General features: G+C 35.1%; 2 protein-coding genes and 2 non-coding genes across 5 annotated transcripts; 2 read left to right on the forward strand and 2 right to left on the reverse strand.

Annotated features, from left to right (window-relative positions):
* Positions 1-1447: 1447 nt before the first annotated feature.
* TRNAR-UCU lies at positions 1448-1520 on the reverse strand. The gene has a single exon. It is a non-coding gene; the product is annotated as a tRNA-Arg (tRNA).
* Positions 1521-3085: 1565 nt separating this feature from the next.
* LOC109175166 (auxin-induced protein PCNT115-like) lies at positions 3086-20075 on the forward strand. Of its 2 annotated transcripts, XM_019324417.1 has the most exons (6): positions 3086-3132; positions 17201-17404; positions 18320-18520; positions 18600-18772; positions 18851-18953; positions 19510-20075. In XM_019324417.1, the coding sequence occupies exons 1-6, from the start codon at positions 3103-3105 to the stop codon at positions 19846-19848; spliced, it is 1050 nt and encodes a 349-aa protein (XP_019179962.1). In that variant the 5' UTR covers positions 3086-3102; the 3' UTR covers positions 19849-20075. The 2 variants fall into 2 exon arrangements, with proteins under 2 accessions (XP_019179962.1, XP_019179963.1); XM_019324418.1 differs by lacking the exon at positions 3086-3132 and having other exon boundaries at positions 17116-17404.
* LOC109175165 (auxin-induced protein PCNT115-like) lies at positions 3103-5862 on the forward strand. Its single transcript, XM_019324416.1, has 5 exons — positions 3103-3339; positions 3938-4138; positions 4216-4388; positions 5116-5218; positions 5352-5862. Exons 1-5 carry the CDS (start codon positions 3103-3105, stop codon positions 5688-5690), a joined length of 1053 nt encoding a protein of 350 aa, XP_019179961.1. The 3' UTR covers positions 5691-5862.
* An 898-nt stretch (positions 20076-20973) lies between the features above and the next one.
* TRNAP-AGG lies at positions 20974-21045 on the reverse strand. The gene has a single exon. It is a non-coding gene; the product is annotated as a tRNA-Pro (tRNA).
* Positions 21046-23129: the final 2084 nt, after the last annotated feature.

Raw genomic sequence — 23129 nt, forward strand, 5'->3', positions numbered from 1 at the left:
AATTATAGATATTATAATATTTATCATTATTAACAATCAATTTTATCTTAAATAGTGTTTACCCGGGTTCTAAATTGTGTATTTTTAGTATTGTAATTGTGAACATCTAGAATATAAATTGTGTTTCTAAGTTTTGAACATTTGTAAATACAATGCATGATTATCACAAATTGTGAGTTTTTAAAAGATAAATTGTATACCTTTGGATCCGGACCCACAAAATAATTTGCCCTAGTTACCCTTTAAGGGCAAATTACCGTGTGGACCATGAATTCAATATACAATAATAAACACAATTTATATTCTAGATGTTCACAATTACAATACTAAAAATACACAATTTAGAACCCGGGTAAACACAAATTGTGAATTTTTAAAAGATAAATTGTGTACCTTTGGATCCAGATCCACGAAATAATTTGCCCTAGTTACCCTTTAAGGGCAAATTACCGTGTGGACCATGAATGCAATATACATTTTTAATATACTAAAAGTTAATTATTTGTGTACTGAAAGTACATTATTTGATAATATATAAAAAAAAATCATGTATTTTCAAATAATGTACGTTATGAATACAAATAATATACGCTATGAATACAAATAATGTACTTTTAATATATTAAAATGTATTTTTTATTTATGATTTACACAAATGTGTGGACCATAATTATGGAATAATGATTGCTCCTTAAGTCTAATTAACTCATTGATCTCCACTTTCTAGCCTAATGTGATGTTGGGCTTAGGCCCCATTCCTCTATCAACATATCACTCCGTAATTAAAAAAACATTCACAGGCCTGCGTAGGCATTTATTACATTACTTTTCTGTACATGGTTCCTGTTTCAAGTAGAGCCGTCGAGACGGTCTCACGGGGCGGGACGGGCCAAAACACACCAAAGCCTGTCCTCGTAGCGGGACGGGCTAAAAAGCCCGCCTTTTAGCGGGCTTGGAATGTGGCCGGCCCGTCCCGTCATGTCAAAGCCCGCTGGCGGGGCGGGCTAGCCCGCCAATCAATATTTTATTGTGTTATTTTTTTTTTTTTTAAATATCACTGTACAATATCCTTAAAAAAATAATTAAAAATATCACTGTATAGACGCACAGTACACTAACACAATAACACTACCTAGTATTGTATTCCTATAAATCTATAATCCTTTAAGTTATAACACACAAACACAATTACACAAACCAAAATAACATGTATTAAATACTAAATATATATGTATTAGCAAGTAGCGGGCTAAACCCGTGACCCGCCCCACCTGGACCCGTGACCCGCCTGACCCGCCCCACCTGGACCCAGGCGGGGCGGGTTAAAAAGCCCGCCTCCTGGCAGATCAAAATTTGAAGAACCCGTCCCCTACCTACGGCGGTACGGGACGGGTCGACCCGGCGGGTAAAATTCAATTTTGACGGCTCTAGTTTCAAGACAAAAATGCACGCCCAATGGGACTCGAACCCACAATCGCTTGATTAGAAGTCAAACGCCTTATCCATTAGGCCATGAGCGCTTAGTATTAGTGTAGGATGTTTAATTTACTTGTAGCGAAAACGAAATTAAGGGTTCTGACCCAAACCACGTTAGGGTTAATTGAGTTAATTCCATTTTTTGTCATACTATTATAGGAGCTATTCCAATTTTAGTCCACCATTATTTGTTTTGTTATATTGCGACCACTATTATTATAAGTGTTTCACTTTTAGTCCACCGTTAACATTTTCGTCTTATAGCCGTGTAATCCGGGGATATTTCTATCATTCTATGGTTGAAGCTTCTCCTTTACCTTTTCTTCCCATCCGAGACCATGTTTGACTAAGGAAATCAGACAATTAAACGTAAAACCTAAAATCGAATTTCAATCAAGCATAATCGAAGCAACGAAGCATCGATTCCAACATTCTTCGAAGCAAATCCCAACCAAAATTGAAGAAATTGCAAAGCTTAATCGACGAATAACACACAGGAGGAAGCAAGGACGATGGACCACAAAAACCTAGGTAAAATTCGATTTTTTTTTTTTTTGTTTTTTTGTTTTTTTGTTTTTTTGTTTTTTTTTTTTGTTTTTTTTTTTTTTTTTTGTTTTTGCTTTCATGTATTCTGAGTTTTTTGGGTATAGACTGAATAAAGTAACCTAGGTAAAGCATGTGCTAGTCATTTAAGTATTTGTCATTGTTCTTTAAGTATTTTATTTATTATTAGTATTACATTTTTCGTATAAGTATTACATTTGATTTTGACTCAACGTGTCTCACGGACAAGAATCCATGAAATGATCTCACACAAGTTTGTGCCGTATCATATTAATACTTAATATATTTAAATATAGGTAAAAACGTGTGAGAGACTGTCTCATGAATCCTTGTCCGTGAGACGGGTTGAATCTAGATGAAAATGTAATATTTATACAAAACAAATGTAATACTACTAAAATATAAAATGTTTGTTATGTATATGAGGAATTGTAATATTTTTTCTAACACTTTCCCTTAACTTACAAGTAACAAACACTTTATTCCTGATTAATATTAAATTTTTGAGTATAAGTATTTTTCCATCTGTCCCATTTTATTTGTCCTACTTACTATTCATTGGGTCAAACTAACTCTTTCTTCTTTGTTTATTTTCTTTAGTATTTCTTTTACTTATTTTTAATTTTTTTTTGGGTGTTTAATAGTACTTATAGTGTAGTTTCTAAATATATAAATTTTGTATACAAATACTAAATTTAATATTATGAAAAATTAGATTAAAAATAACTTCAGTCAAGCTTCGTTAATCGAACTAGGTGAAACCTCGTTACTCGAACCAGGACACATAAAATGGGACGGAGATAGTACATTTTAATATTCACTCGACATGTTTCACGGTCATTGAGACGATGTCACAACGAGACTTAATTACACTTTAATATACTCCGTAATATATTTTGGAGTACTGATTAGTGATTAAGATTTATTATCACCGTAATAAAATATTATTTTGAACTACTGAATAAGATTTATGATATTAAATAAACAAGATTCGAATCCTTATTTTAGAGCATATATATGTTTAATAATTAATAGTGAGCGGTGATTTTGATTTGAGAATCCATGGCAGCAGAGCAAGGTGAGGGAGTGAAGGTGGTGCCGAGAATGAAGCTGGGTTCACAGGGCCTGGAAGTATCAGCTCTGGGACTGGGGTGTATGAGCATGTCCGCCTTCTACGGCCCGCCCAAGCCCGACGCCGACATGGTCACCCTCATCCACCACGCCGTCCACTCCGGCGTCACCTTCCTCGACACCTCCGATATCTATGGACCCCATACCAACGAGATCCTCATTGCCAAGGTATGCCATCACTCTTTGTATGCACATATTGGGCGAGCTTGGCCGGTAAAAGGTCAAGTCTAGCATTGGATAATTAAGAATTGTTGGACTAAGACTAAATGCTAAGTCTAACACTTAGACTCTAAAATATGAAATAATATAAGGAAATAAAGTTGCGTTTTTCTTACTATTTATAATTTTTGGATGTATCTTAATGGTAAATCCTATTAGCACATATAATCAAATTCAAAACTTATAGAGATCCATGAATTCTTGACTTCTTAACTTTCTTTTGCCTGCGATGCACGTAGGGGTGGATCTAGTGTGGGGGCAATGAGAACAGCTGTCCCCCTCTACCCACTCCATCCACCCCTTATATATAGGGACTCCTTGTGTATATATCACTGTTTGAAATTATTGAATTTCTGATCACCTAAATGTGATATTAAATTAAGTCGAAAGTCTTGTTTCGACTACTTTTGGTATCCGGAAAAACTTTTGTTGCTATTTCCGATTACTTTTTGCTTTCAACTTGATATAAGATCACTTTCAGGTGATCAAAAATTCAATAATTTCCAGCAGTGATAGTAGGTATTATGGAAACTTTTTGTGTGTGAAGGCGTTGAAGGGAGGGGTGAGAGAAAGGGTAGAGTTGGCAACAAAGTTTGGAATAACTTTTGGTGATGGGAAGATTGAAGTGCGTGGAGACCCAGCCCATGTGCGGGCTTCATGTGAGGCGAGCTTGAAGCGCCTCCAACTTGATTGCATTCATTTATACTATCAACACTGGGTTGACACACGTCTGCCCATTGAAGTCACGGTTAGTTTGATATGTGCTTAGTTTCTTCTCATTTTAGTCATATTTGATAATTATTGTCCTTAATTGTGGAAGCTAAGATGGGGGAACTTAAGAAGCTAGTTGAAGAGGGTAAAATAAAATACATAGGTCTATCTGAGGCTTCAGCTTCCACAATCAGAAGAGCCCATGCTGTTCATCCAATTTCAGCAGTGCAATTGGAGTGGTCTTTGTGGTCAAGAGATGTTGAGGAAGACGTAATTCCTACTTGCAGGTACCTTCATTTAGCTCTCCGGCCTATTGGTTAATTAGTGCCAACTTGTTCCCGTGTTATACCATACACTACTTGAGAGTATGCACCGGATACATCTCACCATGTGAGCCTAGTCAACAAATGACAGTAAATTATTATTGTGTTGACCACGATTCAAAACGATCGCTGAATTTTAGAATAATGTACATTATGTGTTTGAATAATGTACACTATGTGTTCGAATAATGTGCATTATGTGTTCGAATAATAAAACTTCTAGGGTAAGATAATGTACATTATATGTTAGAATAATATACATTATGAGTTAGAATAATGAAACTTTTGGGGTAATATAATGTACATTATGTGTTAGAATAATGTACATTATGAGTTATAAAAATGTATATTGCAGCGGGCCACTGTGAAAAAAATTGCACGAAACGACGTCGTTTTTGGACCGTGGTCCACACAGCTGTATGACCCACTATTCACACAATAACTATTGACAAATGATTGAGGTATATGAGCCTAGGTTGTTTAATAACTGACATGGTTAAGCCAAGAAAATCAATAGACCAGGCCGTTCTCATTTGGAGTCCTGATAACGTGATAGTTATAAAATTAATAGTCTGACCAATTCTATTGGGGTTGTCACTTCACAGAACACACCCTTACAAAAAGTAATAGATTCTAATGTTACCCTACCGTTTTTTATTATTATTATTATTATTTTTTTTTTTCTTTTCAGAGAGCTAGGAATTGGGATTGTTGCGTACAGTCCATTAGGTAGGGGATTTCTATCGTCAGGTCCAAAGCTGGTTGAAAATTTCTCAAATGATGATTACCGAAAGGTTTGTGGATGGTTTAATTTGCCCATATTATAATGTTTTCTTCTTAATATAAAACATATCAAGCACTTCGATCCGATTAATATTGTTGCCTAGCTATATAACTTATGTCACTCAAATTTATTCAATTTTGCAGTGTTTACCAAGGTTCCAAGCTGAAAATCTTGAACATAACAAAAGGTTTTATGAAAAGATTGTTGAAATTGCTGAAAAGAAAGGATGTACTCCCTCACAACTAGCATTAGCCTGGGTGCACCATCAGGGGAATGATGTATGCCCCATTCCAGGTACCACTAAGATTGAGCACCTCAACGAGAACATCGGTGCATTGTCTGTGAAGTTGACACCAAAAGACATGGCCGAGCTTGCAAAAATTGGCTCAGGTGATTCAGTCAAAGGTGGTAGGTATTCCCCTGGTGTCAGAACTTGGAAAAATTCAGATACCCCTCCATTGTCAACATGGAAAGATGTGTGATGGAATTGCCTATACAAGCAGCATTTTGTAATGGTATGGGAGATGTTTTTGAGTGTTACCTTTTGAGAATTAGAACCATGTTAGGGTAGGATGCATGACAATGGTTTTAGATTAAAGTAATAAAGATCACCAGGTCATCACATTTTGTTAAATGGGTCTTTGGGGGACTAATTGCGGAAGACATTAATGGCTTGTGCATGTTTTCCATCCCATGTTCAATCTTGGGAAAACACTTGGATTAATTCTTTGAGTAAAGTTTATTGGTTAATTGAGTTAAATCTTTGAGAGGTGACCTTTGGGGTGTTCTTGAATTGATTTAATTTGGGGTTTCTGTCTGATTCTGGTTAATTCCTATGCATTTTGGACTAAAAAGAGAGGGAAAATGATTAAATAGACCCTTGAATTTTATTCAAAAGTATAATTAGGTCTTTAAACTTTGAAAAAGTGCAATTAAACATTTGAATTTGAATTGTCATTTTGGGATCATCTAAACCCAGTAGCCGGTTATTTACCTGGAATAACCGGTCATTCAAAATTCTAGCGAATAAAAATTCTGACAACCACAAAAAAAAAAAAAAAGTAGAAATGGAAATGATCGAGATGGCCTCAACCGGAGAAGACGATCGGCCAATCATCTTCTCCAGTAGAAATGATCACCGGAAATGATTTTTTTATTTGAATGGTTGTGAACAGTGATTAGCGACTGCCAATGGTAATCAAAGTCAATAATTTATTCGATAAATTAGACTTATTTAACTCATTTTCACACGCTCCAATGTTTAATTGTATATTTTTTTTTATTTTAAAGGTCTAATTGTACTTTTGAATAAAGTCAAGGGTCTATTTGACCTTTTTTTTTTTTTTTTTTTTTTTTTCTAAAAGAGATGGTCAATAGTTACTTTGCCTTCAAATTATCGAAATACAGTACGGTTACAAAAATACCTGAGGTTTTTTTTTTTTTTTTTTGTTTTTTTTTTGTTTTTTTTTAAAGATCACCAGAGCCATTGTTATAAAACAAAAGTAAAATCAACCGGGAGTAATCCCTCATCATGTTTCAAAAAAAAAAAAAAAAACAAAAGTAAAATAATTGATTTTTTTTTGAAACAATGAAATAAAATAATTGAATTTACTACAACGATATGTTGTTGTATTTTTATTATGTGTTTCTCGAAAACCAAGTAGATCTATAAAAAGAAACTAAGCCACAACTTTAACTCTTTAAGAACTAAGAGACAGATAAAAAAATGTTGATAGGGTTGTGGTTTCATGCATAGAAAGAAGACATTCAATTTCACACGGCATTCTCATTACGATAACCGACAACTTTAATTTTAAAAATTCGATTTGAAGGATTTGAGGTGATTTGTGCAAATAAATAAACAGTACAAGAAGTTGATTAATGCAATAATATTTTTTGAAACATGACTAATTGGTAAGGCAGTGTACTGCATGCAGATCCTATTTTCTTTCAGGAGTACAGTAAAAGAAAACTTCTATGATTCTCTTGGACAACCAACAATAATTAGATAGATATAACCTCTTTGTAGAATCTCTTTAGATTTTAAAACCCAATTAATAAGTCCATAAGATTAACTCTTCTATATAATAATCGGTGGGTGGACAATTTGGTTCGATTCTTTCAAATTGTACCGAAGCGATTCGGTAATATGTCGAACAATCGAACAGTAACGAATTCTTGTATATTGAATGGTTCGGTAAAAAATCAAATCGAGTCGAACAATTCAGTAAAAAATTGAACCGAACCGAATATCATTCATTTTAATAATAATAATAATAACAACAACGAAATAAATTCAAATCTCTATTTACTAAACTCCTAATCGCAGAAGAACACCACTCGTCCGTTCTGACACTGTTGCCTCGCCTACAAATCTGCAATTGAACAAGCCTCACATGTTGCATGCCCTGATGCCCTCACCTAAGTTTATGCTTGCAAATCAAATTCCAACCACACGAGTCAAGCCCGAGCTCGTGTGCGCCGGCACCTGCGGGCACGAATGTCGTCTGGAAATTGGCTGGCCTTGCGGGCTAAGTTATGCCAAACTTCGGTATCATCGGCTCAGCAGCAGCAAGTTATGTCCAGTACTTTCGGTCTTGTGGCCGAAATGGGTGCGGGCTAAGTTCCACTTGTAGTTTCGGCTCAGCAACAGCAAGTTATGTCCAGTACTTTCGGTCTTGTGGCCGAAAGTCTTGTGGCCGAAATGGGTGCGGGCTAAGTTGAGACCGAACCCTGTACGCCAACGGTCTGGAACCCAAAAGTTCTGACTGTTATGGGGGTTGAATTCATCAGTTACGGAATTAATATCCTATTAACTCCAATTTTGAATTCTGAATTCAATTCTCATGTAATGGCCTGCTGTTATAGCTGTTGGAAAGCCAGCTTTAAAGTGCCCTAATAAATGCTATTTAATCCTTCAACCCTATATAAGAGAGGGTAGAGGCAGTAGAGTTTTTACACAGAAAATATAGAACACGAAAGTTCATCTTTTAGCCTCAAAACCTCTCTGCTTCTACTCCTTCTTTAGCCTACTGTGTTCATAAGCGTGTCTTGCTCGCCGGATTCCTTGTTTGAGTGCTCAAACATTGAATCACTAGCAAGTTTTATCCTGGTAAGCCTATGCCACAACACTTCTAGCATCTTTGGGAGGTGGCAAATAAGGTTTTAAGGAAAGAGTGCTCACTTGACTCTTGCAAAAACCCAACACCAAACACTAGCCAAATTTCTCCATCTTTCCTTCCCTTGTTTTTTTCCAGAAAATAATAATCTTATTTTTTGATTATTATTTATTTTCTCTACCAACGGTTCCAACAATTGTTGTTTATGGTTATAGTCATGAACTATTCATTTGAGTGATTTATTTTTCCATTCTATTTCACTTATTTATGATTTTATTGACTGGTTTGGATTAAAGTCATGAACTATTCATTTGAGTGGACACTGTCACCTAAGAAATGTTGAGAATTGAGGTTCCTAAACCGAATCAAAATCGAATTTTTTTCAAACCAAGCTGAAACCAAACCGAACTGTTAGGAATATTTTGTAAATTTTGATGAGCCGAATGTATTTTTGAAAAATCAAGTAGTCCCCATTTTTATTCTATTTGAGTCAGTTCAAGTCTACAGAGTATGGTGCACCCATATCATGCAACCCATGTACAAGTCTGGAAAATCACAAGTTGATTTTAGATGTTAAGCGGGACTATAGCTTAACACAATTATGATGCGGATAAGTCACAAAGAACCATGCTAGAGGAGTTGGAAGAAACACGTATTAGCTATGCCATGTGATCTTAAGTTCAAATCTCAAGTGAAGCATTTTTAACTAGCTTGGACCATATGGGAGACTAGCTAATACCGTATCCGTATGGGAGACTAGCTAATACCGTATCCGTATGGGAGACTAGCCCAAACCGTATGGGAGACTAGCTCAAGTATATTGGACCGTATGGGAATCCGTATGGGAGACTAGCTCAAGTATATTGGACCGTATGGGAGACTAGCTAAAGGAGACTCTCTAAAAGAGACTAGCTAAAGCTTGGAGACTAACTGAGAGACTAGCTCAAGTATATTGGACCGTATGGGAGACTAGCTCAAGTATATTGGACCGTATGGGAGACTAGCTAAAGCTTGGAGACTAACTGAGAGACTAGCTAATATGGAGACTAAGTGAAGAAAATGCACAAGTCTCACAAAAGCCATGCACCATATGTAGAAACACACCAAGTATGGTGGACCAAGCTTGAAATCGAAACAGAGCATCTCACCATGGACAACTATGGAGTTTTTACAGAGGTTCCAGTATATTATTTTACAAGGATCATGAAGGAGAAAATATCTGATATATTTTCATCTGAACATCAAGTTTTTACGGTGGAACCAGAGACGCTCGAAGAAGGCTGATTCGCGGAGAAATTATTTTATACTCAAGCAAGAATCAGCAGATAAATTATTTGATTAACTTGACATGTTAGAGCATTTATGAAGGACAAGAAATATCAAGCTTGCCGCGCCGAACTTATTCAAATTTTGGAGGCTACAAAATTCAAGACACGGCAACGGGCAAATTATTCAAATCATCTGACAAAAGGAAAAATGACATCTACCTAATATTTCAGATCAAGTTGACAATATCTTTTTGATCAACTACAATTCAAAATGGACGATCGAGATCGAAAGTTGATCAACGGGCAAATAGCTTTCATTGACTATAAATTGCCCAAGCAGACTTGAAGACAAAAAAAACCAAGAAGCGATAGAGCAGTTCAACAACTTGAACAACGGCTAAGACATACAAGCAAAAGATACAAGTTTTTTTTTTTAATTAGCCGAAAAGGGGGAAACAGAGCTTCATAGAATTAAATTCAAGTCTGAGTGAGAGAGAAATTTTATTTCTTTGTAATATTCTCTACTGAGTGTAGAAAGAGGGCGGAGTAACTAGAGAGAGTGAAAAACCCTGGTTGAGTGTAGCTTTGTGCGTAGCACTCGTTGTAAAGGGCAGAGTAACAAGAGGAACTTGTGAAAACCCTGTGAGGACGTAGCTTTGTGCGTAGTTCTCGTGGTGTAGGAGTACAGCTTGGTGCGAAGTACTCGGGAAGGCGGAGTAACAAGAAGAGCTTGCGAAAAACCTTGGAGGAGTGTAGCTTTGTGCGAAGCACTCGGAGAAGTGTCGGTGGACACTTATTCACTATTGTATCTGGGTGATCGAAGAATAGTGAATTTCCTCCTTGAAGTGAAAGGAGAAGAGTGGACTAGGGGGATTACACCACCTCTGAACCACTATAAATCTCTTTCTCTATTTACTTACTGCTCATACATTTTTTGAATGCTTATTCTAACTGCGAACTAACCCGATTACGATTTATCGCATATCTTTATCTGTCTGGGTTTGATAGTTCCCACGTTTGCATGCAAGCCAAATTTTACGTACATCATCTTTGAACCATATCAAGTGTTTCTAACGTGTTGCATGTTTAGAATCTCTCTTTGAGCACCACACTAATTAGGCACAAGTGTCAAATAGACCCATCTACTACTCCGAAGTGCTCAATTCCCCCCATCTACTAAAACATAAGCTAATCAGACACACTTACTTCCAAAAATTTACCAATTAACTTTTTTTGCAGGTTACCTCCAGGTTGCCCCTCCAAACTGCTGACATGTAATTTTATTTAAATAAAACTAATGCTGATGTGGAATTTAGTTCTTAAATCTTCATGACAACCCTAGTCCAAGCTGTTCTGAATCTCCGATATTCAAACATATTCTTCATAATAACCAGCGTTCATATATTCGCACATCTCCAGTTCCTAAATCTCCAAATAACCTGCGTTCAATATGTTGAAAGTACGAGCGGTTGTTGGGTAACCTTTCTCGATCATCTCATCTACTAGTGCCCACATGGCCTTGAATTCCCCTGCCTCAGAAAAAAATATCATCATTAAATGGTATGAATTTGCAGTGTGCATATAGTTTTCCTGGTTATCAGACCATTCAAAGAACAAGGACCCCATCTGGGCACAACTTTTCTTATCTGCATAATTTGCCGTTTTCAATATCCCTAAGAGAACTTCCCTCACTAGAAGGCCAGTAAGCCTAACATGCAAATCATCTAAAGCTGCTTTTGCATCAAATTGGGGATCACCTCTATGAAGAATTCCAAGAATCATCTCACTGATTAGGAATTAACAATTGACGTTAGTTGTGCTCAATTTTCGCATCTCACTGATTAGGAATTAACAATTTAGGGTTTAGAATTTCATTTTTAGGATGGTTTAATTTTATTATTTAATTTAATTGCCATGTCATCAAATTTTGTTATTTAATTGTCATGTCATCATTGCCACATAATCAGTGACCGGACCAAGTCAGACTCTACCGGAGATAACCTGCAAAAAAAGTTAATTGGCAAATTTTTAGAGGTAAGTGTGTCTGATTAGCTTATGTTTTAGTAGATGGGGGAATTGAGCACTTTGGAGTAGTAGATGGGCATATTTGACACGTGTGCCCACTAATTAAGCATAACACTTTACCGCTACTTATTCCGCTGCACACTCTAAGTTGTTTATCTTGTTGATGCTCGTTACTTAGAGTTGAAATTATCAAAGTGTTATTCGCCTTGTGTGTTTTCGAAGAAAGTTTGAAAAGTTAGAGAAGTCTGACTTCTCGCCACCCTTTCGGGACCAACACGAATTAAAATGTTAAAATGAATAATTTCATTTTTAAAAAAACCGAACGAACCGAAATCTAAAAAAAAAAAAAAAAAAAAAAAAAAAAAAAAAAAAAAAAAAAAAACGAATACCAAAATGCCCGGTCGCCAACCCCTAATAACCGGTACCGGATGATCAAGATTCCTAATTAATAAAAACAATAAATCCTTATCAAACTTAAAATAATATTGATAATTACAAAGCACCAAAATATTATTTAAGTTTCCACTTTCCAGTAGTAATGTCCAAATTAAAGTATAAAATAAACCATTTACCATAGAAATTTTTGATAATATAGTAAACCTAGTTTATACGGCTAACTATAAGACAAAAATAAAAAATTCATGCATAAATGAGAGTGTCCAAAAATTGAATTTCCACTTAGTCTAATACATTTTACAATACCTCTAATTACAATGGTAGAGAAGTTTTGAACCAAGCAATCACTACAAGATACCAAAGGTATAACACACAGAAGTTTTAATGTCACAATTTGACCTTGAATACTAAACACTATAAACTATTAAAACCATATGTTTGTATCTATTCATAAACATGTGCCATGTAAAGTCTAAATTTTGTTTAAGCAACGACACTTCATGCTCACATATAGGTTAATTAATCCTTTTAATCTTGTTTGTATATTAAAATACTTTGTAAAAGGATTAATTAAGAGTTTTAACTCAACCTCCCTTTTTATTTGGAACCAATCACCACTTTCTGTGATATATTTTAAAATTAATCTTTCAATGCTTGCAATAACGAAGAGAAGTACTTGCATGCACTAGTACAAAACATCTAATCCGCTACTGTTGTAAAAAATTTTTCGTAATTGTTGTACAACAGTCGAGAATACTAGAGATGCGGAAAGTTAAGTCAATAAATTGTATAGATAATTTGGAATATGTGTATCAATATTAACTATTAAGGTGTTTCAAAATTTTAAATTTTTGATTAATTTATACGAATTATCTATTTATTTGAACTTTTTAGTTGGCTTTAACAAATTATATTAGTGTTTATTTAAAGTGTCTAAACTATTTTAATATACAATTATAAAGTTTTAAAAGTAATTTTTAATCAAACTTAATTTTCTATGAGTTTAATAGGTCGGTCTGTCATAACCCGCAAACCTAAGAGGGTGTTAGCTAGCCTTGGCAAATTAATTATATTGTGCAATCGTGTGCACCATGTATGATGCACATTATTTTATGTTTATAATTACTGAATTATATGTTCATAATTATAAAGTTATATATTCATAATTTTTGAACTTTATATTCATAATTATTGAACTCTATATTCACAATTACAAAACTCTATATTCATAATTTTCAATGTTGATATTCCCAATTGTTGAACCCTGTATTCACAAATCACAGAACTATATGTTCATAATTTGATAACTATACAATTTAGAAATTATGAATTTACAGTACATATATTATGAATATGCAGTATAGAAATTATGAATATACTATATAGAAATTATGAATCTACTGTATATTTAAATTATGAATCTATGTTTTAGAAATTAAGAATCTACGATTTAGAAATTATGAATCTACAGTATAGATTTTATGAATCTACATCATAGAAATTATAAATCTACAGTATAGTAATTATGAATCTGTATTATACAAATTATGAATTGGAACTATGTGCACCTTGCATGGTACACACGGTTGCATAGCATAACGTTCCTCTAGCCTTTTAATAGGCCTGCCAAAGTGACATGTTTTAAAACTTGTCCCAGAGCATCCATAATATTTTTTTTTTTTTTGATTATGTTCCAAATAGGAGCGAGAAGAGGGAGGAAAAAAATGAAAAAAAGAAAAAAAGAAAAAAAAATTGTCTGACACAAATAAAAAAAAAAAAAAAAAAAAAAAAAAAAAAAAAAAACTTAAAGCTGCGACGCGCCAGTGGGCGCGTGCACTGCACTTGCCTAGTTGGGCTGCAACGTTTCCAACATGTGGAGACTGGCTTTGTTTTCCTTCTCCAAATGTGAACTCCACAAAATTCTTTTAACTTGCAGGAGTTAAAACTCAATAAAAACCCATCCCACATCAACAAAAAAATCATACCCATTTTTTTTGCACTGTTCCAAAATCCATCAAAAAAACATTGATATGGATGCTCTAAGACTTATATATGGACTCCAAATTTCTATTACTTCACTTTTACTCCCTGGTGTGGTAATAGATGATAAGTTATCTTCTGTTGTGTAATATGGTTGTAAAATCCCCAAAAATAATAATCCTACGAAAAGATTAATATTATATGGGAAAACAGAAAGAATTGGAAAGGAAAATGTTGAGTGTTTGGGTATAGGTTTAGCACGAGTTCGAACACGAAGTTCTTTTCCTTAAAACCTTATTTGCTACCTCCCACAAGTGCTAGGAGCGTTGTAGCCTAGGTTTCCCAGGATAAAACGTGCTTCGATTCCTTGTTTAAGCACCTAAACAAGGAACCTGGCAAACAAAGCAAGAGCAAGAACACTGCTAGGTAAAGAAGAGAGTAGAAGCAGAAGTTTTGAAGCAAAGTATACTGGAATTCCTTAGTTTCGTTCTGTTTAAAAGAGCTACTGCTCTACCTCTCTTTATATAGGGATGTTGGAAGGGATAGCATTCAACATGGCCTTTAATTGGTATGAAACCAATTGTATAACACCTGTAACGGTCACCCACTAAGTAGGATTAAACTCAGAATTTAAAATTGGAATTAAAACAGAATTAATTCCGTAACAGAATTTAAAATTGGAATTAAAACAGAATTAATTCCGTAACAGATGAGTTTAATCTGTACAACTGGCTGAACTTTCGGGTTTCAGACCGTTGGGGTGCAAGTTCACACGGACCAGGCAACACGAGAGTTGTGCTCTCGGTGCACCACAACCTCTCTTGCTCCTCTGTAGCACGAGAGTAGGTGCTCTCAGTTCGGTTCCGATTGACTCGTGTGGTTGGAATTTGATTTGCACAAACAGTAGTATTGCCCCCCACCCCACCCCACCTCACCCCACCCCACCCCACCCCACTGAAGTGCCAATACTACTTTTGTATTGTTTTATTTATTTATTTATTTATTTTAAAAACGGCCAAATAAGTTCTAGAACTTTACACGAAATGTCAATTAGGCTATTAAACTTTTAAAAGTTACATTTAAATCCATAAACATGTTATTTTGGAGTATTGAAGTCCAAAAAATGTTTGGTGAACTGTAATAATTATATCGTGCACCGCGGTGCATAATCGATTATGCACCGAGATTCAAAACGACGTCGTTTTGTTTAAGTCGTTTTGTTTAATGAAAAGAAACGGCACTCGTTTCGCGTCGTTCCACGTCGCTCTGCAAAAAGTACCTTTGTTATTCAATTTCATTTTGTATACACTGCAACATAACTATAGTTTCATTTCGATATAACTACAGTTTCACTCGATATTTATACACTCGAATATGTGAAAATGTTATTTAATTTTATTTTATATACATTATAATTTGTTCCATTCAACCATTAGTTTTTTTTTTCTAGTTCTGAGTCGTAACAACTAAAAAGAACCATCCACACTGTTTTAGTTTATTTGTTATGGTGTCCGGTTCGGTTCAAATAGAACCATGGTCATTTGTACATACAAGTAATAATTTGTTAGAGAAGAAAAATAAATAAAATAATTTTTTAAGAGTAAAAATATCCATTTAACATTAAGAGGGGGGGGGGGGGGGGGGAGGGGGAGGGGGAAGAGAAACCGTCACTTTTAAAATAATTGAGGGGAAAATGTGAATACATGAAAAAGTCAGGGCAAAAAAAAAATACTATAAGTCTATAATTCAGGGAAAAAAATGTCATTTTTTCATTAAAATATATCTTTTATACTACTAATTAAGTGTTATCACATTAAACTACCTTAATGTGCTGACAGTAAAGACGATAAATTAGTCTTCTGACTATCGACGGGAGGGATGCTTTTGAGCAACCAAAAAAAATATTAAACTACACTCAGAAACAAATTTAATCCATATTTTATATGAGAGTATGTTATATTTTCTTTCTTACGTCAATCAAATGTTTAAGGAAAAAATTTGTATGAAACAATCTCATAAATTCTTATATGTGAAACAAGTTGAGTCAACATAAAAATATAATATTTATACTTAAAAAATGTAATATTAATTAAGAATAAAATATTTGTTACTCATAAGAAAAATAATATTTATACTAAAAAATACTTTTAAATATTACACTCCCTTTTATAAGTAATAAATATTTTATTTCTAAACCAAGGACCTTGTGATCCACTAATACCAACTTACTTTCCTATATGGAAGGGGATGAGTTTGAGCCTCAGTAGAAATGATGTCTATTCTAGTAGACTAGTAGGTTTTCTATGTGGATATTCCCTTCATTTATAATAAAAAAAGTTTTATTTTTAATTAGGATTAAATTTTCTTTTTATGAAATTAGGATTAAATTTTCATTTCACCCCAATCGTTTTTCGAATAAAAATTCTTTAGACGATTTCAAGGAACGATATCATACGAGAGTCCGTCAATGTTTAATAATAAAATTAAAGAACCTTCTAGTGTATTAAATAAATAAATAAATAGTCAAATATTGAAGGAATATTAGGGAGTATAAAAAGGAAAATGCGATATGTACTCCCATGTAGTATAAACTCTCGCCATGTGTACCAATGAATTCAAGTGAATAAAGAAAAATAATGGCCCACTTGTTATTTAAACTAATCAGATAATGACACTTCAGCAAGGAGTACAAAATGGAGTAGAAAGTGAGAGTACATGTAGTATTACTCGTATAAAAATGAATTACAGAGTTCCGTCACATTTTATGTGTTTGGTTCGGTTAACGAGGCTTGATTATAGTTATTTTTAATCTAATTTTTTCATAATATTAACTAATATACAAAAGTTATATATTTAGAAACTATACTAAAAGTATTATTAAATACAAAAATTCAAATTTAAAAATAAGTAAAAAGTACTAAAAAAAAGTAAGTAAAAAAAGAAAAAGTTAATTTGACCAATGAATTATAAGTATGATAGATAAAATTGGACAGTGGAGTATTATTATTTATTACCTCACTCCTTTGATCATGCTGACCACTGAAAGAAACAAATCAATCCCTTTTAATTGCTATAAATATATATGACTAATGAAGTAATGAGTACTCAAATTCTACATCTTCGGTGGCCTGTCCGCTACTGTGAAAAATAGTGAACCCCGTCTACTTCTTCACATCAGAATCCATGGCGGCTGAGGGAGCGAAGGTCCCGAGAATGAAGTTGGGTTCACAGGGCCTGGAAGTGTCGGCTCAGGGGCTGGGCTGTATGGGCATGTCCGCCTTCTACGGCCCGCCCAAGCCCGATGGGGATATGATCACCCTCATCCACCACGCCGTCGACTCCGGCGTCACCTTCCTCGACACCTCCGACATCTATGGCCCTCACACCAACGAGATCCTAGTCGGCAAGGTGTATATGCTGCTACTCGCTTTCTTATTTTTCTGTAATTCATGGATTACTGTTTCTCTTTGCTTGCTTGCTTGGTTTCTTGCTCATATGATCAAATTCCTTACCTTTTTGAGATGAATCTTATTTAGGATATATGATTTAGAAATGAAAATTGGGAGAAATTATCTTTATTTATTTTGTGGATTGGGTTAAATATTGAAGTATTTAGTTAATGTTCCTTTAAAATCTTTCAATATTTTCCAATTCTTTAAGATCTTTTAGATGTTAATCGTAAATAGTTTAAGTAAAGATAACTACAGAGTACTTGGAAGAAAATAAATGATGTTAATTGTTAAGTAACAGAAGTATTGGGTAACTATGGAGCTAGCTATTAGTGAGAGTCAATTTAGGTTAGTAAATGGGAAAGAGGAAGAGAGAGAGAGAGAGAGAGGAGGGGGGTTACTGAGTAGTCGAGTAGACACTGTAAAGACACTGAATTCTGTAAACATGTATTGTGTTATAAGATTTAATTGCTTGAACTGATTGAGGGGGTGTTTGGTAAATAGCTCTTAGCTGATTGAGTTAGTGGTTTAACTAGTTGATAACATTAGCTGATTGTAGAAAAGTGTTTGGTAAATTAGTTGTTGACTGATAGCTGATTACATACAAAAACTTTCTCAAAAAGCTGATCGAAAAAGTTACTTTGAGCAGCTTTTTGAATTTTAGTATTTTGGAGCAATTGTTAAAAAAACCTAATTAATCAAACACTCATATTGATACAACTAATAGTGGTCAAATAAGACAAAATTAATCGATAGGCTACCTATTTTACCACATAGGGCCTGTGTATGTAGGAAGTGATAGGTTTATGACTTTATGTTGAGGCTATTTTATGTATTTTCTAACTGGTGTTATGGAAATCTTTTTGTTCTAAAGGCATTGAAGGGAGGTGTGAGAGAAAGGGTTGAGTTGGCAACAAAGTTTGGAATTAGTTTTGCTGATGGGAAGAGAGATATATGCGGAGACCCAGCCTATGTGCGGGCTGCATGTGAGGCCAGCTTGAAGCGGCTCGACGTTGATTGCATTGACCTATACTATCAACACCGCGTTGATACACGACTGCCCATTGAAATCACGGTAAGTCCCCTTTTGCCCTCATATGTGCCATTGATACAAATTGCCTATCTCAATCTAAAACTCATTCTCCTTGTGCAAGATGGGAGAACTTAAGAAGTTAGTCGAAGAGGGTAAAATAAAATACATAGGTCTATCTGAGGCTTCGGCTTCCACAATCAGAAGAGCACACGCTGTTCATCCAATATCGGCAGTGCAGTTGGAGTGGTCTTTGTGGTCGAGAGATGTTGAGGAAGACGTAATTCCTACTTGCAGGTACCATCGTTTAGCTCCTCCTAGTGGTTAGTGCCAAGATCCAAATTAATGTTTCTAATGTTCTTACCAATTTTTCAGAGAACTAGGAATTGGGATTGTTGCATACAGTCCTTTGGGCAGGGGATTTTTGTCATCAGGTCCAAAGATGCTTGAGGATTTCACAAATGGAGATTTCAGAAAGGTTTGCCCATATTTAAGTGTTTTCTTCTTAATATTAAGCATTTCAAGGATTTCAGTTATTGCATTTAACTTCTGATTTCACATGAGATATAGTTTTTAAACAAAGAGAATTTCAATTAAATGACAAGTGAGGTTACCGAGTTAATACCATCTGGAGTCCTCTGAGTATAGTGGCGGTGACATTTAGTCCTAAACTTTCAATTTAATCACCTGTGGTCCTTCAACTTTCAAATTTAACCACCCATGATCTTTCAACTTTCAAGTTAACCACTTATGGTCCTTCAACTTCGAAATTTTTTACTCCCTTACTTAAACTAACAGATGGACCACGACCGGTAGTGGTTAAATTTGAAAGTAGAAGGATCAGGAGTGGTTAAATTGAAAGTTTAGGACTATGCCACTATACTCGGGGGACCTCGGTTGGTATTAACTCGAGGTTACCAATGTAAAACGAATTTGTTTTCGTACCCTCTTTTGGTATATACACATTGGTATAACGATTGTAACTTTGGAAAAGTCGGCTTTTTCAGATGTTAAAGGTTTATTTAATTGTGCAGTATTTACCAAGGTTCCAAGCTGAAAACCTTGAGCACAACATAAAGTTATATGAAAGGATTGTTGAAATTGCTGAAACGAAAGGGTGCACTCCCTCGCAACTAGCATTAGCCTGGGTGCACCATCAGGGGAACGATGTATGCCCCATTCCTGGTACCACTAAGATCGAGAATCTCAACCAGAACATTGGTGCTTTATCTGTGAAGTTGACGCCAGAAGACATGGCCGAGCTTGAAAAAATCGGCTCAGCTGATGCAGTCAAGGGCGATAGGTATTCGCCCGACATGAGAACTTGGAAAGATTCGGATACTCCTCCGTTGTCAACATGGAAGGCTGTGTAATGGAATATGCTTTCTCGGCCTCTATCGGCATCTTGTAATGGTATCGGAGGTTTGAGTTTAATGGTATGAGAGATGTTTTTGAGAATAAGAAGTATTAAGGGCAGGATGACACTGTTTCTTGATCTTTTGGATTGTCCTAATAAAGTACAATGGAACAGCAATTATGGTTTTTTTTTTTTTTTCAAAGTTGTCTAATTTAGTCTTTGAATGTCAAATGATTTTAACTATTTTCATTCTCCAGTGAGGGCATATTTTGTAGGGTATAATTGGAACATTAGTGTTGACCAGTTTCTTAAGAGAAAAATCAAGAATTGAATGCCATTAAAACAGTCTAACGGTTAAAAGTCTTGGGATATCAACATAAGGCAAAGATCAAGCACCCTTTAATATATATTTGTTTCAGATATTCCAGTTGACATCTCATCATCAGATTGAATATAATACTTTATGCTTCCGCCTTAGCAATGCTTCCTAGTGTGGACACTAACAAGAAACTGAAAGAAGAGGGAAAAATAGTTAAATAGACTCCTAAATTTTACTCTAAAAGTTAATTAAGTATTTAAACTTTTAAAAGGTGTAATTAAGCTCACAAGCATATTAATTTGGTGCATTAGAGCTCAAAAACTTGTTGATGATTTGTAATATCATGTCACTAAGGTTTTAGTGGCCCTCTGGCAAACTCCTACGGCCCTTCCACTAACTCCCCTCTGACCAACCTCTAGGGACCAAAATGGTCACCTTTTGCCTGAGAAGGTAACCAAAGTAGTCGCTTTCATGGAATGGTGACCATATGGTCCTCTTTTGCCAAAGAAGGTGACCAAATTTGGTCATTTTTTTTTTATTTTTTTTCCTCTAGAGCAATGGTTGCATATTTCCAGAGCAGTGATAAAAAACCCTCGCCTTCTATTAGAGTAGAAGGCGAGCGAAAAATAGTCACCTTTTGCTGGAGTAGGCGGCAAAATATGGTCGCCTTTTGGAGCATAAGGTGGCAAAAAATGGTCGCCTTCTTCAAACGCGACCTGTGACGATTCAACAGTTGCCCATCACTAGTGTTTTCATTAAGGTAAGCCTAACAGGCTTTTGGGAGTTTTGTTTAATATGTTAAGTTTATAGAAATAAAATTTTGGGGCATTCCGAGAATTGAACTCAGGACCTCTCGCACCCTAAGCGAGAATCATACCACTAGACCAAATGCCCATATTTTTATTAAAATATCATGTCACTAAAGTTTTAGTGGCCCTCTGGCAAACTCCTACGACGACCCTTCCACTAACTCCCCTCTGACCAACATCTAGGGACCAAAATGGTCACCTTTTGCCTGAGAAGGTAACCAAAGTAGTTGCTTTCATGGAATGGTGACTAGGGCTGAGCATCGGTCAGATACAGACGGATCGGATTTCCAATCCGTCCATCCGACCGGATTTCAGATTTCATTTTTACCCCTCAATCCGTTAATTTTTATGGACAGATCCTATCGGATTTCATAGGTTCGAATTTCGGTTATCCGTTGTCGAATTTCAGATGGTAATCGGATATTAATAAATTAATATAAAATAATTCTAAAATAAATAAGTCATACAACTATAGCAAAAAAAAAAAAAAAACAAAAAAAAAAAAAACAAAACAAAATAGCAGTCACTACGTCACTCCATAGCAATAAATTAAAGGCATACCAATATACCATAGCAAAACATACAACTATAAAAGTTTCAAACTAAGTTAATAATTACAGATTTTCAATGATTATACAAAAAATCATGCTTAAGACTTAAGTGTTTAACTTGATCAAAATACATTAAGCACTTAAGCTGTTAAGCAGTAACTGAGTCATTCAGTCAGCTATCAGCACCTTTAGGCAATTCACTCTTCAGCAATCAACACTCAACAATAAGCAAAATCAGACTATCAACAGTCGGCAAAATCAACACTAATGTAATCTATTCTTCTTCATGCTAGTATTCAAACTTAAAACAATATTAGTGTTTAGAGTTTAGAGAACAAAAGAACAGACTATTAGACATTTAGACTAACAATACTAGGCAATTATTCATTAGGTTAACTAGCTCAGAATGCAATTTTTCATATCAAGTAAGAATGTGGGCAAATTGCTCAGAATGTGTTATATTAGCACATTGGCAATGTACAAACTCCATTCCATTTATTCAGACAAAAGTGGAAGCTTCATCATAGCCAGCAAATAAAACAAATACATTCAAACTGAAAAGAGAGCAAGGAAGAGTTATACCAGAATTCCAGACTCCAGAGAAATGACCAAATTGGGCTCAACTTATCTAATGGCAGCAACATTTCAATAACAGAAAGTTGCCAAGCCACTTAGAGGCTAAACACCACTTGCAACACCATAACAGAATATCAAACAGATTAAAGAAATGAACACATTTTAAACAAATATTAAACACATTACAGTGATTGTTGGCTTCATTGATGATATAGTAGATGAAGCTCCAGTGGGCAATTCTGCAAAAGTGAAAAACAGAATAAGTAAACTAGGAAATAAAGAATAAAAAATGTAACTAAGAAAGTAATAAGTCTTACCTTTCTCTAATCTTTCAACATCCTCCATGTTCTCCTCAACTTGGATTGGCTGATTAGGTGCCCTCAACCAATCTTGTGTACATAGTAGTGCTTCCACTATTTTAGGAGTCAAGGAACTCCTAAATGGATCAAGTACTCTTCCAAATGTACTAAAACAGCTCTCAGATGCAACTGTGGAGATAGGAACTGCAAGCACATCTCTAGCCATTTTGGAGAGAATAGGAAATCTCTCGCTATGGCTCTTCCACCACTTTAACACATCAAAAGTAACAGACTCATCATCCTCCACAAGACTTTCACTTAAGTACACTTGCAGCTCAGTTTGCATACTACTTCCACTACTTTCTAAATTTTTTTTTTAAGTTGGCTCTTCAAAGATGACTGAGGCCTACCAATTGTACAAGTAGTAGCCTGGTTAGCCTCAGACTGGACTGCTTGAGTAAAGGATGCAGTATGGGTAGAACTGACAGAGTATGTAGCTGCATAGTCATCATACAAAGCAGCCGTTGCCGATTGGACCTTGGTAAAACAAACATTGCCTTTCACTTCTCCATAAAACTGGGCAAACTGATGAGGCATGTACTCCTCCTTATCTATGGGGTCCAGAATATTGGCAAAAAAAAATGATAGATTTCATTTTTTTTGATCCCCCGAATATTTGTCAAACTTGTTCCTCATTTGTGTACCCATTGCCTAAAATAGAAAAAAAAATTTACAAGTTTACA

Source organism: Ipomoea nil, unplaced genomic scaffold (genome assembly GCF_001879475.1).
Source record: "Ipomoea nil cultivar Tokyo-kokei standard unplaced genomic scaffold, Asagao_1.1 scaffold0684, whole genome shotgun sequence".
Taxonomy (NCBI): Eukaryota; Viridiplantae; Streptophyta; class Magnoliopsida; order Solanales; family Convolvulaceae; genus Ipomoea; species Ipomoea nil.

Coding starts and splice junctions, on each gene's coding strand:
- LOC109175165 (XM_019324416.1), top strand. CDS start 3,103: ATGGCAGCAGAGCAAGGTGAGGGAGTGAAGGTGGTGCCGAGAATGAAG. Junction 3,340..3,937: donor ACGAGATCCTCATTGCCAAG/GTATGCCATCAC, acceptor TTGTGTGTGAAG/GCGTTGAAGGGAGGGGTGAG. Junction 5,219..5,351: donor CAAATGATGATTACCGAAAG/GTTTGTGGATGG, acceptor TCAATTTTGCAG/TGTTTACCAAGGTTCCAAGC.
- LOC109175166 (XM_019324417.1), top strand. CDS start 3,103: ATGGCAGCAGAGCAAGGTGAGGGAGTGAAG. Junction 17,405..18,319: donor ACGAGATCCTAGTCGGCAAG/GTGTATATGCTG, acceptor TTTGTTCTAAAG/GCATTGAAGGGAGGTGTGAG. Junction 18,521..18,599: donor GACTGCCCATTGAAATCACG/GTAAGTCCCCTT, acceptor TCCTTGTGCAAG/ATGGGAGAACTTAAGAAGTT.